The 14,315-nt window shown below is 38.9% G+C and overlaps 1 protein-coding gene across 1 annotated transcript; it reads left to right on the top strand.

Moving 5' to 3' along the window:
• The first annotated feature begins 109 nt into the window (after nt 1-109).
• On the top strand, nt 110-10,178 carry arl5a (ADP-ribosylation factor-like 5A). The gene is made up of 6 exons (XM_084954524.1): nt 110-480; nt 6,674-6,734; nt 6,898-7,045; nt 7,193-7,276; nt 7,710-7,861; nt 9,532-10,178. The coding sequence occupies exons 1-6, from the start codon at nt 435-437 to the stop codon at nt 9,578-9,580; spliced, it is 540 nt and encodes a 179-aa protein (XP_084810650.1). The 5' UTR covers nt 110-434; the 3' UTR covers nt 9,581-10,178.
• Nucleotides 10,179-14,315: the final 4,137 nt, after the last annotated feature.

Below are 14,315 nucleotides of genomic sequence, written 5' to 3'. Positions count from 1 at the left end.
AATAATTTACCTGTTACTGTATTTAATAATTATTAAACCTGTTGTGTATGAAGTTTTCATATCATATAATAAATGCTTTTCCTTCCTTATAGCGCTCCATAAGATACTAGACACGCATGCGCAAGATTGACGGCGCAGGGTACTTCACAACAGCCAGCTGATACGAACTAGCAAGTGACAGTGTTAAGCGTTTTCGGTTTTGTTTCATACAGTAAATCAGTCGTCGGACCTACATTTTCACCCCGTAGGTCATGTAGAGTAGAAGTCAGTTCATATAAGTATGGCAGTTGTATTTGAATGCTTTGACAGGTCATCGTCGTTGTAGTTAGCAAGTTAGCTAGCTAGTTGAAGTTGGCAGGACTGAACAACAAGGCTGGCTAGCTAAGGTACATCGAACTGTTACAAGCTGGCATCGAAATTCATCACGGTCAGCCATGGGAATACTATTTACAAAGTTATGGAGGCTTTTTAACCACCAAGGTAAGAATGGTGCTGCGGCATTCATCATGAAACTGTCGAAGGTGTAGGAGCTAAGGGGGCTCCGTGGTCAGAGAAGGCCCGCTGGTCTATTCTCTCATAATTAGCCGTGTAACCAGTTTCTGTCCCTAACGGGACGTTTATTGTTTCATTATTGGTATTATCGGTGAATTTAAAAGTTGCCACATGGTTTACCGTTTATATTTAACGTTATGGTCAGCATTTCACCTATGGACCGGCGAAGATGATAGTTTTTCTGCGAACATGGCGCTCCATTTCTGAATTAACTTTGTTAGATTATTTATGCTCTCGGGTTCTAGAGCGCAGATAGGCAAAACCAAGTAGATTCCTGGCTAGTGATCTTGAATCAGTAAACAGGTCCTTGCGAAACCTCTGTAACCTGAACCCCGAGGTACAGTGTGATGCGGTGTTCAGTCCGGGTTGACACCGGCATTGAGACTGGAGATGGCTACACCAACAGAGCACACTGAAGTCAGCTACATCAGCAAAATTCTCCAGTTAACAAGGCGAATGACTTTAGACTCAATCACACTGACTTTGTACTGCCAGTGTGATTACTTAATCTTATCAGATTAGTGTCAAGCGTTTTCTGATAGGTGACAAATTAAAGGAAGAATCTGAACCCTTGACACCTACAGTAAGGGGATCCAGCAGCTCTGTTGGGAACCGTTTCGTTGGTGAGTTGTGTGGGTTCGCTTGTCCACTTAGAGGGAAGGATCACAGCAAATACATATGTTCTGAGTGATCACACTTATCCTGCGATAAAACAGGTCTAACCAGATGGGTGTGGTCTCTTCTGTAGGGGCACAAAGGATCATTAAATACTTTAATGTGTATGAAAATAATGTGAATCATAACATAAAACAGGTCTTTGCAGTTACCTAGCTTCACTCTAACTCAAGTTAACTTAACACATATGGGAGACTTTACACTGATGTGTTAGAGAATGTCGTCATGTACACAAAAAAGTAATCCCTGTAAGGAGTAGTGTTTTAATTATCTGCCTAACGGCCAAAAACATGTAGGAGTAATGTCAAGATGCATATAAGCTGTTTTGTGGCCAGACAATACTATAATAATGCATCTGAGTGAGAGGACCAGACATTTGCCATTTGTTCAATTCTAAATTATGCTCTTATTTTCTTGTACCCATCCTGTCCCTGAAGCCTGAAAAGCTTTTATTGTCATCCCTGGATGTAGCCTCAGAGCTGCGCTTCCAAATCTCAGAAGTCTTACTATTTACCCAGCTGACTGAGACAACCCAGTGGAAGAACAGAAGCACATTAACATACATGACATGTGATTAGACATTACAAACTTGGATGTCTGGACTGTTTAGTGTTAGTTGGCATAAAAACAACCTTGTTCACAGTATTGGCTTACTAATGGCTTCCAAGTTTGCAGTATTGACTTAGCCATTTGTTTTAGAAATTGTCTCAGGCCATCCTATATTCTGGGTGGGGTTAAATTTGTGCAGTCAGTAGTAGTGGGATTTTTTAAGTTCATCTAGATTTTAAATATACTAAAGGTTTTTTAAATTAAATATTTACTTCTTCCAATCCCCTCTCCTTTTATGCTATTATATAGTAAAATAGCTACCTTTCAGTTATGCATAGTAAGTTAGGTCGCACATGAAATCTGAAGATGTCACACCACCTTTAACTCAGACAAATTCTGGCTGGTGTTTGGCTGAATGTTAAGACATTTCTTAAGCCAAACAGTTAATAAACACACATGTGGCAGGCCACTTTAAAACAATGGCAGTTGTCTTTTGGGTGACAACCACTGTGCAGGCCACATTTAAAGAGAATAACGGTTTGCTTTGTAAGAATATGTGCAAGTAGCTTTGCTCACACCTGTGTGACCTTTTTAGTCTACGCACAACAGTCCCCTGCCCTTGCCTTCTTTCAGCTTTTGTGCAGTTGACAGTATAGTAAGACCTATGAGTTCTGTTCTGGAAATAAGTGTCTTCTCAGCTGTTTGATTTACTTTTTGTGTGTGGTAGAATGCATATATAAAGCTCATTTTTCACCTTGCACAGATCTGTTTGCAAAAGTTTTCGCTTCCTCAGTTTTGAGGTTTTAGTTTTAGTTTTGTTAGCTGAAGGCTTAGCTGTACGTGATTACACACTGATTATGGACTTTTTATGATTTCCTTGAATTACAAGTTGTTTTGTCAAAGGTTAGTTTGGGGATCCATGCAAAAACCGAGTGTGGTAATAGATCTAGATACAATAATATGATATAATAGGCATTCCTTTTCTTCGCTATCTTCCAAAAAATATTCCAGAGCACATAAATTATTTTCACCTTCCCTAGTGTAAGCAAATGAACGCTTTCTATGTTCTGTGTTCTTCAGCATAACAGATTATAGATCATATGTGCTAAAAGGCATAGGAGTATTTAAAACTTAAGAGCCAATAGGTCTCAACCGACAGGCTGATGCTGATATTTGTCTATGTATCCAGTTTAAATGAAATGTTATAGCTTTTAAGTGGCTGTTTTATCTCATGATAGCAGTTTATTCAGAGTAACACAGGTTGGGTTTTCCATGTACATTTACATAAACAAAACTATAACACGCTGTTCGAACATACAGCTTGTAAAGATAATGCTGTAGTTGGAAGAGCTGCAGTAGGGCTGGGCGATATGGCCTAAAATCCATATATTCTTTTCTTCTGTATAACGTATTTTCCACACTATAAGGCACACTTAAAATCCTTTAATTTTCTCAAAAATCGAGTGTGCGCCTTATGTATGAATTCTGGTTGTGCTTACTGACCTCGAACCGATTTTGGCGTGCAGAAATCTGTTAAAAAATGTTTTAGTACAACTTTGGTAAGCCGCACTGCTTGATGGATTGTCAGAGCATTACGGCTGCCGTAGTGAGGAGCTTCGCGAAGTAATCTGGGTCCAAAACTCCGTCTATTTCAGGTCCCAAAGTCAAACGAACACTGAGAGTTAAAAACGGTCTAAATTCTTTAATCTTTAATAAAATCATCAACGTTGCTGCTTTACCAGGTGTAACAATTAAGTTTAACATCCAGGCATCCATGAAAACAGAATTTATTAAATTTAACGGAGTTAGAAGTTAACAGGAAGTTAGCTCGCTAGTTTACACCTAAACATTTCATACCATGTTCTGACTGAGAGAATTTTGAAACTAATTCAAATATACAGCTCTGCTACCACTTCCAACATAAATGAAGACAGAAAACTAAACAGCAGTGGCGTTTGCACTGTTACTGAAGTTGGACTACCTGGTATATAATGTTGTGCTACGTGATTGCTAGCGGCACAGCTATGTTAGCATAACATTAGCACAGTGAAGCTGGGGGATGAACGCCAACTTTTTTTCCACTCGATAAAAGTTAACGTGAGGGATTCTGGTGGTCAGGGACAAATGCAATTGCATAGCAGGATGCTATACACGGGCCAAACTTCAGTCAGGAGAACAACTGAGATTATTCATCCACAATACGAGGTTAGTTATTAATATACTGCAACAACATGGGAATAGAACAGCTGCGAGAGAATTCAACACTAATGAATCAATGTTATGGAAGTGGAGGCAGTGTTGCCAACTCCTCAGTAAGGAAAATCGCTATTGGCTGTCCTAAAAGTCGCTAGAAGTCGCTAAATGACGTCATCGCCTAATTTGCATAATTGGTCATGCTAATATAATTGTAACCTACGTTGTTGGAGAGAGAAATAGCATCGTGGAAGAGAAATAAAATGAGTAAAAAACGTCCTAAATGCATTTAGAATTTATTTAGAACTACAAATTAAATGTATTTTAGCAATTATTGTTTTTTAATGTCACAATTCCAACCCTGCTCCTTTATCCGGGCTTGGACCGGCAAAAGTGACCCGAAATAGGCACTCTGGTGGAGTTACTGTGTGTGTGTGTGTGTGTGTGTTTATAAGTAGTTTTAAACCTGATCCACAAAACAGCATAACAGTAAAAGAAGAACTGCCTGCGTTACAGTCAGTGCGGGAGCAGCGGCTTCGCCCATGCGCGATTCATTTGCAGTTCGGACGCACAGGTGTGAACATCTTCTGCCCTGATAGCAGCTGGGGGAGGACTATCCTCCGCCCGTGAGCGCTTTGGAACGGGCGAGGTGCCCCTGGCTGCACCCGCTGCTTGTTGAGAGTAAAAGCGATACCCGCTTTCAGGTCAAAAAGTCGTCATAAATAAGTCTCCAATAACACCAGAAAAAGTCGCCAGATTTGTCGCTAGTCGCTTTTTAGAAAAAAAAAAAAGTCGCTAAGGGGGTCTGAAAACTGGCTAAATATAGCGACAAAGTCGCTAAGTTGGCAACACTGAGTGGAGGAAGCGCAGTCTTTGGCTTTCCCCATATTTCAACAGTGCTTCATCTCTTTGCTATGACTGTCGCCGGAGACAGTCATAGCAAAGAGAGACTTCATGCAGGAGACTTAATGCAGGCTTTGTGTATTTGTCCTGTGACGCAAGATTTTTCTATAAACAAAACACGAAGATAAGTCTGTTAAGCTCAGCTTAATACAAATAGAAGGTAGTGCATGCTTTTTCTGTCATGCACTAGTTTTTTTTCTAATGACATCAACCAGTCTTTGTTCCTCCTCAGTCCTCATCTCGCTCTCTTATAGAGGTGGCATAATAGTGGTGGGCTATATGACCTGTAAGGCATTTTCACAGTATATTAAGTTGTTGTTATTATCATCATTATTATTATTATTATTATTATTATTATTGTTGTTGTTGTTATTACAACCTCATTTTAAAGCCCAATTTTATTACAACCCCAAGTTACTTAATTTTGTAAAATGTAAATAGAAAATGATTTGCAAATCTCATGACTTCATATTTTATTAATAATAGAACATAGAAGACATCAAATGTTTCATAAAAGTAAGCATTACTAAAAAAGAAACAACTGGAGGATTTTATTAGGTAACTAACTAGGTTAACTGGTGACAGGCCAGTAACATAACTGAGTAGAGCAGTGAGTTTCTCAGAAGTAAAAATGGACAGAGGTTCATTATTCTGCAGAAAACTGCATCAACAAATTCTAGAACAACTTTCACTATAATATTCATAATAATGTAAAAATGTGAAAGCTTTACCCAGTCTGTATTCAACATTTTTCTGTTAAGTGCCGTCATGCTTTTTAAAGTCTCTGCCCCAGTTTTCTTCTTATTCACTTACTTATTATATAATCTTATTCACCTTACATTTACCCTTATTCTGTCCTTCATTCTAGGGCCTCATTACTATTTAGTGCAGTTATGGCAGACAGTGCAGTTGATACTGGCCCAAGGACGCTGTAGTATGTTGTTGTTCCTAATAAACATTTACATGGTTTTATAAAACTCTATTTAAATATTCAAATAGTTTTAGTTTACTACTTGTTGCAGCCCTCACATCAACACTCATAATACGATTGAATGATGTTTCTCTTGTTCCTTCTTTACTTTTTTTTTTGTCATTTATTGGCCATTATACTGGTACCAGTATATCAGCAAATACTACTGGTCAGGCTCTAGTTAAGCCATACATCTAGATAATAGAAATTGAAAAATTCCTGTTATTCAAGAAATTATGACCAGTATACCAAATGTACTCTTATACCAACCAGCAATATTGGAACATAATTCTTTTCATAATTTTTTTTTTTAAGAAAATAATAATCAGCGCTTTGTTCCTTCACTCTAGGCTAAAGTTAAAACCTTACCTTTGACTTATGCTTGTGTCTGCTATTGGACATCTTGCCTTCTGTTTGTATCAGCAGCAAGATGGAAATCGATCCTAGCTGTCACATCTTGTTTATCTTTTTCACTAAAGCTTTTTTGTGCATTAGAAAGATACGTCTGTATGTTATATCCACAGCTGCTGATGGCAGCAGCCTGACTCTACAAGCTTGCTTTAAACCGCCCACTAACTCATCTGTAGCTGTGAAGGTACACTGTTCACAGCATCACAATGTCCCATTGATGCTAGATGTGTGAAGCTACACAATTTGTACCAAAGGACGGTATGGATTAGTAAAAAGTTCATTGTTTGATTCTCTCAATTCAGACATTTTTTTGAAGCAACCACTTTGTTTACATAAGAGCCATACATCAGTTAGTCCTTAGCAATTAAACCCAGATATTGATGTCACTGTTAGTCTGTGATTTGTTTTTTTGCCTTTCAGAGCACAAAGTTATTATTGTGGGCCTGGACAATGCTGGCAAGACCACAATTCTTTATCAGTTGTAAGTATCCAAATATGACTTGTACAGTAAGCGTCTTTATATTTCCTCCGAGTTAGTTTTTTTTTTTTTTTTCCTCAAGTCATATAATGTATTAAAAATAGACGTGGCTATTCTGTAAATGTTGCTTGTCAACAGAACCTAAAGATTGTTTTTATGTTAATAGTTCAATGAATGAGGTGGTACACACATCCCCAACAATTGGGAGCAATGTGGAGGAGATAGTCGTCAACAACACTCATTTTTTGATGTGGGACATCGGAGGCCAGGAGTCTCTTAGGTCATCGTGGAATACATACTACACAAACACAGAGGTATGAGATTATGTTCACTCTGACTAAATGAAAGAAAACTCTGAAAACTTCCCCTTACAGTGCTGTTATGTATGACTGTGCCTGTGGTTTGGCAGGGGTTGTTATTTAATTACTTGTCCATTATTTCTCCCTTTCTTCTACGACTAGTTTGTAATTGTGGTGGTTGACAGCACAGATAGAGAAAGGATCTCAGTAACCAAAGAAGAACTCTACAGAATGCTAGCACATGAAGTGAGTACCGTTTAAAAAGTGACAAAGATGCTTATAATTAGAATGTAATTTTATTAGATATATTCAAATTAATATTAATGGATTGTTGTATGAAATAATGGAAACCATGTGTCCCATGCAGCAGTCATTATTTATGAGGCTCTGTCACATGTCAGAATCTAGTAGAAATTAACTTGATCTCAAAGTGCTTCATTTTTAAATTTCAAATATTACTGAAAATATACTTAAGTGTGTAGCAATATTATTGTTTTCTGGTTCATTGTATGTACACTGAATATGAAATGTCTTTCTGAGTTGATGCTATCAGTCATTTTTTCAGTAAATGAGATTTTGTCTATACTGTTAACTCATCACAGTGTTAAAAATACACATAAAGCAAACGAATGTTTCCTTATCTTGGATTCTCTTTTGATGTTTCTTCTCTGGCCTCCAGGACTTGAGAAAGGCAGGACTGTTGATCTTTGCCAATAAGCAGGATGTGAAAGGATGCATGTCTGTGGCTGAGATCTCCCAGAGCCTCCAGCTTACCTCCGTCAAAGACCACCAGTGGCACATCCAGGCCTGTTGTGCCCTCACAGGAGAGGGGTGAGGATATAAACTTCTTATATGAGAAAATTTAATTTACGTATGCATTAAATAATTATATAGTATTTGCTTTTATGCAGGGAAAATGTGATGAAGGGTCAGACTTACTAAGCAGGGCAAATTAACATGAGGCTAAAATCTCCAAATTGCACTGGAGGGAGTGGAAAGTTGTGAGGGTGATCTACTAACATTGCTCTCATTTATTAACAAAGAAGCAGCCTGTTCATTTGAGAAATGATTCTCCTTCTACCAAAAGCTGCACAAATTAGCCAGTCATAAACAAAGCAGACCCAATGAGGAAGCAAATAATGTACCAGCCACAGTATTACAAGCGCAGCTTTCATGCATGTGATTCTCTCCAGAAACGGCAATTCAGATCAATGAGAGTCAGCTAAAGTAGAATCAATATGTTTCTCTTCAGTTAGAAATAGCTGGGGGCTGTATGTGGATAAATCTGACAGCTCAGGAAGGCTAACAGCGTCTTTTTGATCTGTAGAAGAACACAAAACATTATTTAGCTTCAAGCCTCGACCCATTTGTACGTTAACGAAGTTACTGTTTTGTGCATAAATGCACTCAGTGGTCCTTCTTTTTTCTATTTCCTTTTCCCTGCAAGCTGTTTGACACGGCAGGTATTTATAAATTGCAGCAATAAGTCCCATTAACTGCTGTATTCTGGCAAACGTATTAATATAGTGTGTCACAGATCTGATAATAGAAAGTTAAAGCCGAGCTGTAGCAGAACCGCGTATATGTACTACTGAAAAAACATGCAGAGGCTTTTGTGCACCCTAGAGCTTTCATCATGTTAATTATGGAAAGATCTCTGTGTACAAATTTGATGAAAGACTACAAACCCATCAGCCAACTGTATAAAATAAATTAGCTACCTATAATAATACACAAAACATCTGTTTTATCAGGATACCAGTATTATTGCGGAAATATGTAAATGGCCTGTATTTGTATAGCGCTTTACTAGTCCCTAAGGACCCCAAAGCGCTTTACACATCCAGTCATCCACCCATTCACACGCACATTCACACAATGGTGATGGCAAGCTACATTGTAGCCACAGCCACCCTGGGGCGCACTGACAGAGGCGAGGCTGCCGGACACTGGCGCCACCGGGCCCTCTGACCACCACCAGTAGGCAAAGGGTGAAGTGTCTTGCCCAAGGACACAACGACCGAGACTGTCCGAGCCGGGGCTCGAACCAGCAACCTTCCGATTACAAGACGAACTCCCAACTCTTGAGCCACGATCGCCACGATATGTGTGACTTGGCTGTAAAGATTCGGGATGGGGGCTTAATGATGACTTATAGGACAGAGCCAAAGCTTTGGTGCTGGTGCTCAGTTCTTTTCAGTTCATGCCAATTATGCACTTGAATACTCCTAGCAACACCTACCACAGAGCCACACCAGGTGCAAAATAAGCGATGCTTATTAAGGGTGAAATTTAGCAGACTTAGTATTTTGTGATTACTTTAAATATTTTTCATATTCTTTTACTAAATAACACCAGTAACAGGCCCAGAGTATTAGCAATTAGTTTCCCTTAAACTTTTGTTCTTGTACAGTATTAAATTTTTTATCTTAATGCTTTTCTCTTTGTTTTTCTCTCCCACTCTCTTCCACCAATGTCTTTCTTTCTTTTTTAACCTCTAGGTTGTGCCAGGGTCTTGAGTGGATGATGTCACGGCTGCGTGTGAGATGATGACTTTGAAAACGTTCATTAGGAGTGTGCCCCTTCTCTCTTATTTTTGCCTCCAGATATGAAAATGAGGATGGGGGTAAGGTCAGTTGATGGATGGCCCTCTATTCTTCCTTGTGAAACTGACATGGACAGACCGCTGCCAGAACTTTATGTACTTCTGTAATAATTTATTTTACAAAAGGCATCTGAACTGAGAACAAAAAAAACCATTACCTTTCCAGAAGGACGTTGAACAACAAAGAGACTAGAATTATTTAAAATGAAATTTCTGCACGGTTTTCCTTTTGAACAAAACACAGAGGTCAGCAACGTATCTGCCTTGGAACTCTACATGGACTTATTCTTGAGCTACGTGTGAGTCTAGCCCATGGTGGCCTTGCAGTATTGCCGAACTGGCTGTGGTGGTTTTTAATTGCCTCTCTGTGTGAACAGTCCAGTATTCTCTTCAAACTTGGTGCCTGCAGCAGAATGTTCAAGCGATTATGGTTGATGACGACTGAAACATGCAGAGGGGAGGGTAGAATCACAGTGTGCCCTCTTCCTTTCAGTCCTTGTTAATAATCACTGAAATAAAGTCTTTTTATTTGTTTCAGGTGAATTGCATTGTGTCATGAATGAGTATTTCTTTCTGGCGACTCTTTTGAATCTGCTTTTTCCAGAGACATCTGTGAACCACATTGAATGCTGTGAGTGTGACTGGATGTTTTCTTTTTTAGTCCTTTAGGGGGCAGAATGCGTCACATGAGCTTGTGGTCGCTGATGCTTTTCAGGGACGATGACGAGCACCTACAAAAGTACAGTGAAGAGACAGCCAAAGTGTAGGAAGGCAGAGATTCAGAAAGAGAAGAAGGGACCAGGTATAAAATGTAGGCAGCACACAGTGCCTGATTAAGAGGAAAAGACACAGTTGTGTAAGGACTGCATGGCAGGGTTGTCACAACTGAAACAGAAAAATCAAAACCAACAGAAACCAAAGCCAGTCTATGTTATAGGGTTTCCATTCCTTTTCCATTGGTTTAATTTGACATCTGACCTCAACTGACTCCCAAATTTCTTGCCATGGTTTGACTTGATTATCTTTTTGGCTGGGACATTTAAACCTTTGAATAAATGTTTGGATATCTGTAGCGCTGAGGTCACATTGAGGTGATTTAAAGCATTAGTCATTCCACGAGTTTGCAAATACTGCTATAACAAGTCCTGAAAGTGTCACCGGAAGTAGTAATTCCACTTTTTTCTAATTTACCCAGCTCTGCACTTCTTCACTTGTTTTTATTCTAATCTGTTCTTCAAAAGAGGCTAAAAGGTCTCTTGGAGCGAAACCAAAGAGCAGTAAGATGCTTTTCTGTGTGGTAAGTCTTGACCAATTTAATTGCAGTGAAGTCCAACATGACCTGCACAATGGAAAGTATTTGCAAATGTAGTAAAATCTAAAAATAAACACTTCATATTCACTAGACACGAGCTGTACTTAGGAGTTAAACCCTTAGATCAGGTAAAGGAGTACAGCATGTGAAAAAGCATAACTTCTAACAATAATTTATATTCTTTGTTCCCATAAATTTGTTTTATTTGTGAGCATGCTGTGATCTGCTGACCCATGCTCTGTTGACTCTGAATTTTACTTTTACTCTTTATAGATTTAGACAGCACAATTTATCAACATGTAAGAAGATATTAAATCTACTGTCATGGCAGATTTTACATTTATTTATCCCAGTGGTTTTCTAGCTTTTTCAGGGATGCCGCACTTCAGAAGCTGGTATATATATTTTTGGATATATAAATTCCTCTCCTGTCCTCTCATTGACTTACTGACGTCTTTCTCTGACTCTCAGATGTTTTTACCCCTCAGCCAATAGCTCATGCGGTATTATTGTCACTCTGCCAGGGGGGCAGGCAGCCTGGACACCCAAGTTTGTAAATGCAAGAACTTGAGAATGAGGTGACATAGGATTTTGAAATTCATACCATAGGCCCAGCTACTAAAAATCCCTGTGAGTTTGAATCTCAATGACCTCAACCTCAAGGTCAGAAGTCAGCTTTTTTGAAAATAACATAGCATTTTCTAATTTACTCCATAGGCGCATCTACTAGGAAGTTGAGGGGTAGCACTGGTGGCCATCACTATTGGGGACGGCACTTTAAGCACAGTTGCTCTCTTTATGCTCACTATATGTTGAAGTTCCACAATCCCAACTTTATTTTCACCTGCACCTTGAATGAATAACAGGCATTGTATTGTGTTGACAGTGTCAGCAAGACAGTGGGATAATGTTTGCTTGTAATTTACTGACTACATTTTCCATGTCTTCAACTGGAAACAACACCAGGCTGCAGCACACTGAAATTTAACTCACCTATTTGATTACGCATTAAGCGGAAAAGCTGGAATGTCATTCCGGATCGTTCTGTCCTGCTTTAACCTCTGGATATATATAATAAAATTTGGAAAATTTAGAGACATGGACTCATGTGCTTTGCATACTCTCTCACTTTTCTCATACCTGTGCTGATTTGTTTATTTAATGATGCAAATGTTTCAATAGATGTGTCATTGTTATTAAAGCTCACGCAGGGGTGACTTTGGTCTATAGCTTCTCATATTGTCAGACTGTACATGTTTCATTAAAAGCAGATTTTATTGTAGTGGGCATGTCAACTCAAAATAAAGCCCTTTCACCAAAATACCAATAAATAGTGTAGACAGCACTAAACATTTCATAAATACACAGTGCAGAATAGCAGACCAGTGTGTCCTCACTTTATTTTGAGTATGTGCCAGCCACTGCAATTCCCGCAGAAGTGTGTTTGAAAGCTGGTACACTTTACAGGTACTGGGTTGGATCACCTTAGGTCTTCAAAGCTGTCTTAATTCTTTGTGGCATCGATTCAACAAGGTGCTGAAAAATTCCACAGAGATTTTGTCAATATTAACATCACAGCATCACACAGCTGCTGCAGATTTGTCAGCTGTGGATCCATGATGCAAATCTACAGTTCCACCACATTCGAAGGAGTTCCGATGGACTGAGATCTGGTGAATGTGGAGGCCATTTGAGTACAGTGAGCATACTGCAATATTCAAGAAACCAGTTTGAGATTATCTGAGTTTTGTGAAAAGGCACATTATCCTGCGCGAAAAATCAAGATGGACATGGTCAGCAACACTCAGGTAGGGGGCCCAAAGTGTGTCAGCCTGAACTGTTTATTTAAGGCAGGATGGAGACATGTTTTTTCATGTTGTTTAAACTAAATTCTAATCTAATACACCAGAAATTGAGGCTCATCGGAAATATTTTTCCATTCTTTTGTCCTGCTTTGGTGAGCCTGTGCAAAATGTAGCCTCCCCTTCCTGTTCTTAGCTCACAGGAGCTCCACCCGATGTAGTCTTCTGTTTTAGTCCAGCTGCTTGAAGGCACTGTGTGTTCAGAGATGCTCTCATGCATAATTTGATTATAAAGACTGGTAATTGAGGTACTACTACCTTTTTATCAGCTTGAAGCAGACTGAGCGTTACTCTTTAACGTCTGGCATTAGAGAGACATTTTTTCACAGAAAACTGCAGCTCACTACATATTTTCTCAGTTTTGGACCATTCTCTATGAACCCTGAATGGTTGTGTGGGGAAATCCCAGTAGATTGCAGTTTCTGAAATATACAGACCAGCCTATCTGGCACCTTTCTTCCTAATTCTGATGCTCTCTTTGTATTTCAGCAGGTCGTTTCTACCATGTCTATATGTCTCAGTACTTGTTACTACCACGTGAACGGCTAATTAGACATTGTGTTAATGAGCAGTTCAACAGGTGGTCAGTGAGTGTCTTCACAACAATGATGCTAATATAGACTGTTCAATCATCAAAAAAGAATAACAATTTTATAATTAAATCAGTCCAGCTCTTGCTTACAAGAACCAACCAGCTTATTGCATGTGTCTTATAGAGCTAGAAAAAGTAGGGAATATATATCATCATTTATACATTTTGATAGGTTATTATTTGTGATATCACCTGCATCTTTTTGGCAAAGTCCCTCTATGACTGACCATCTAGTTTAATTTTAAGCTTCTTACCTCACTGGGCTTCATACTTATCCTAGGTGCTGGTGGTTTATCATTGACCCTTGGCAGTGTTTGTGTTGTAGCTGTCTGTCTTGCAGCTGTTGTGTTCTAGTTTCACTGGTCATCAGTCGTTTTTTTCCAATGACTATGCATCACATAGCCACCTCCTTGGGTGTCTTTGGCACTGGGATGGCAGAATCATAATTATCTTCGATGCACCATAAAATCTGAAATTTAAATAGTGCACATGCTTCCAAAAGAAACTGCAACTATTAAAACAGTTGTTTGTTGTTAGATTTAGAAAATCAATAAGAAACTATATTTAATAACTATATTTTGTTTTTCAATATATTCCACTCTATGGGGACAAGCAAGAAATATCCAAAATTAAAAAAAAAACAAACAAAAAATCAGAACTTGGAACTGAAATGTAAGGCCTAGAATATTTTTATCTGTCCTCATCAGATCCTGTATATACCATGGGTAGATATCTCTTGGGGTAACTGGAAAAGTGAGCTCACTCAAGTTGTTGTTTTGTTTTAGTTGCAGTGATGTTGCCAATGAGGACCAAGCAGCAAGCATCCAGTTCATAAGAGAATGGAGGGTCACCACCACTTTCAAGAGAGGCACACTGAGCGAGAGAGGAGATATTCAGCTGCTGCTGTCCATCTC

The sequence above is a fragment of the Perissodus microlepis genome, chromosome 16 (genome assembly GCF_051167445.1).
Source record: "Perissodus microlepis isolate ML-2025 ecotype Zambia chromosome 16, ASM5116744v1, whole genome shotgun sequence".
Taxonomy (NCBI): Eukaryota; Metazoa; Chordata; class Actinopteri; order Cichliformes; family Cichlidae; genus Perissodus; species Perissodus microlepis.
Note: the sequence above shows the minus strand (reverse complement) of the source record. Positions and strands in the feature narration are given on the sequence as shown.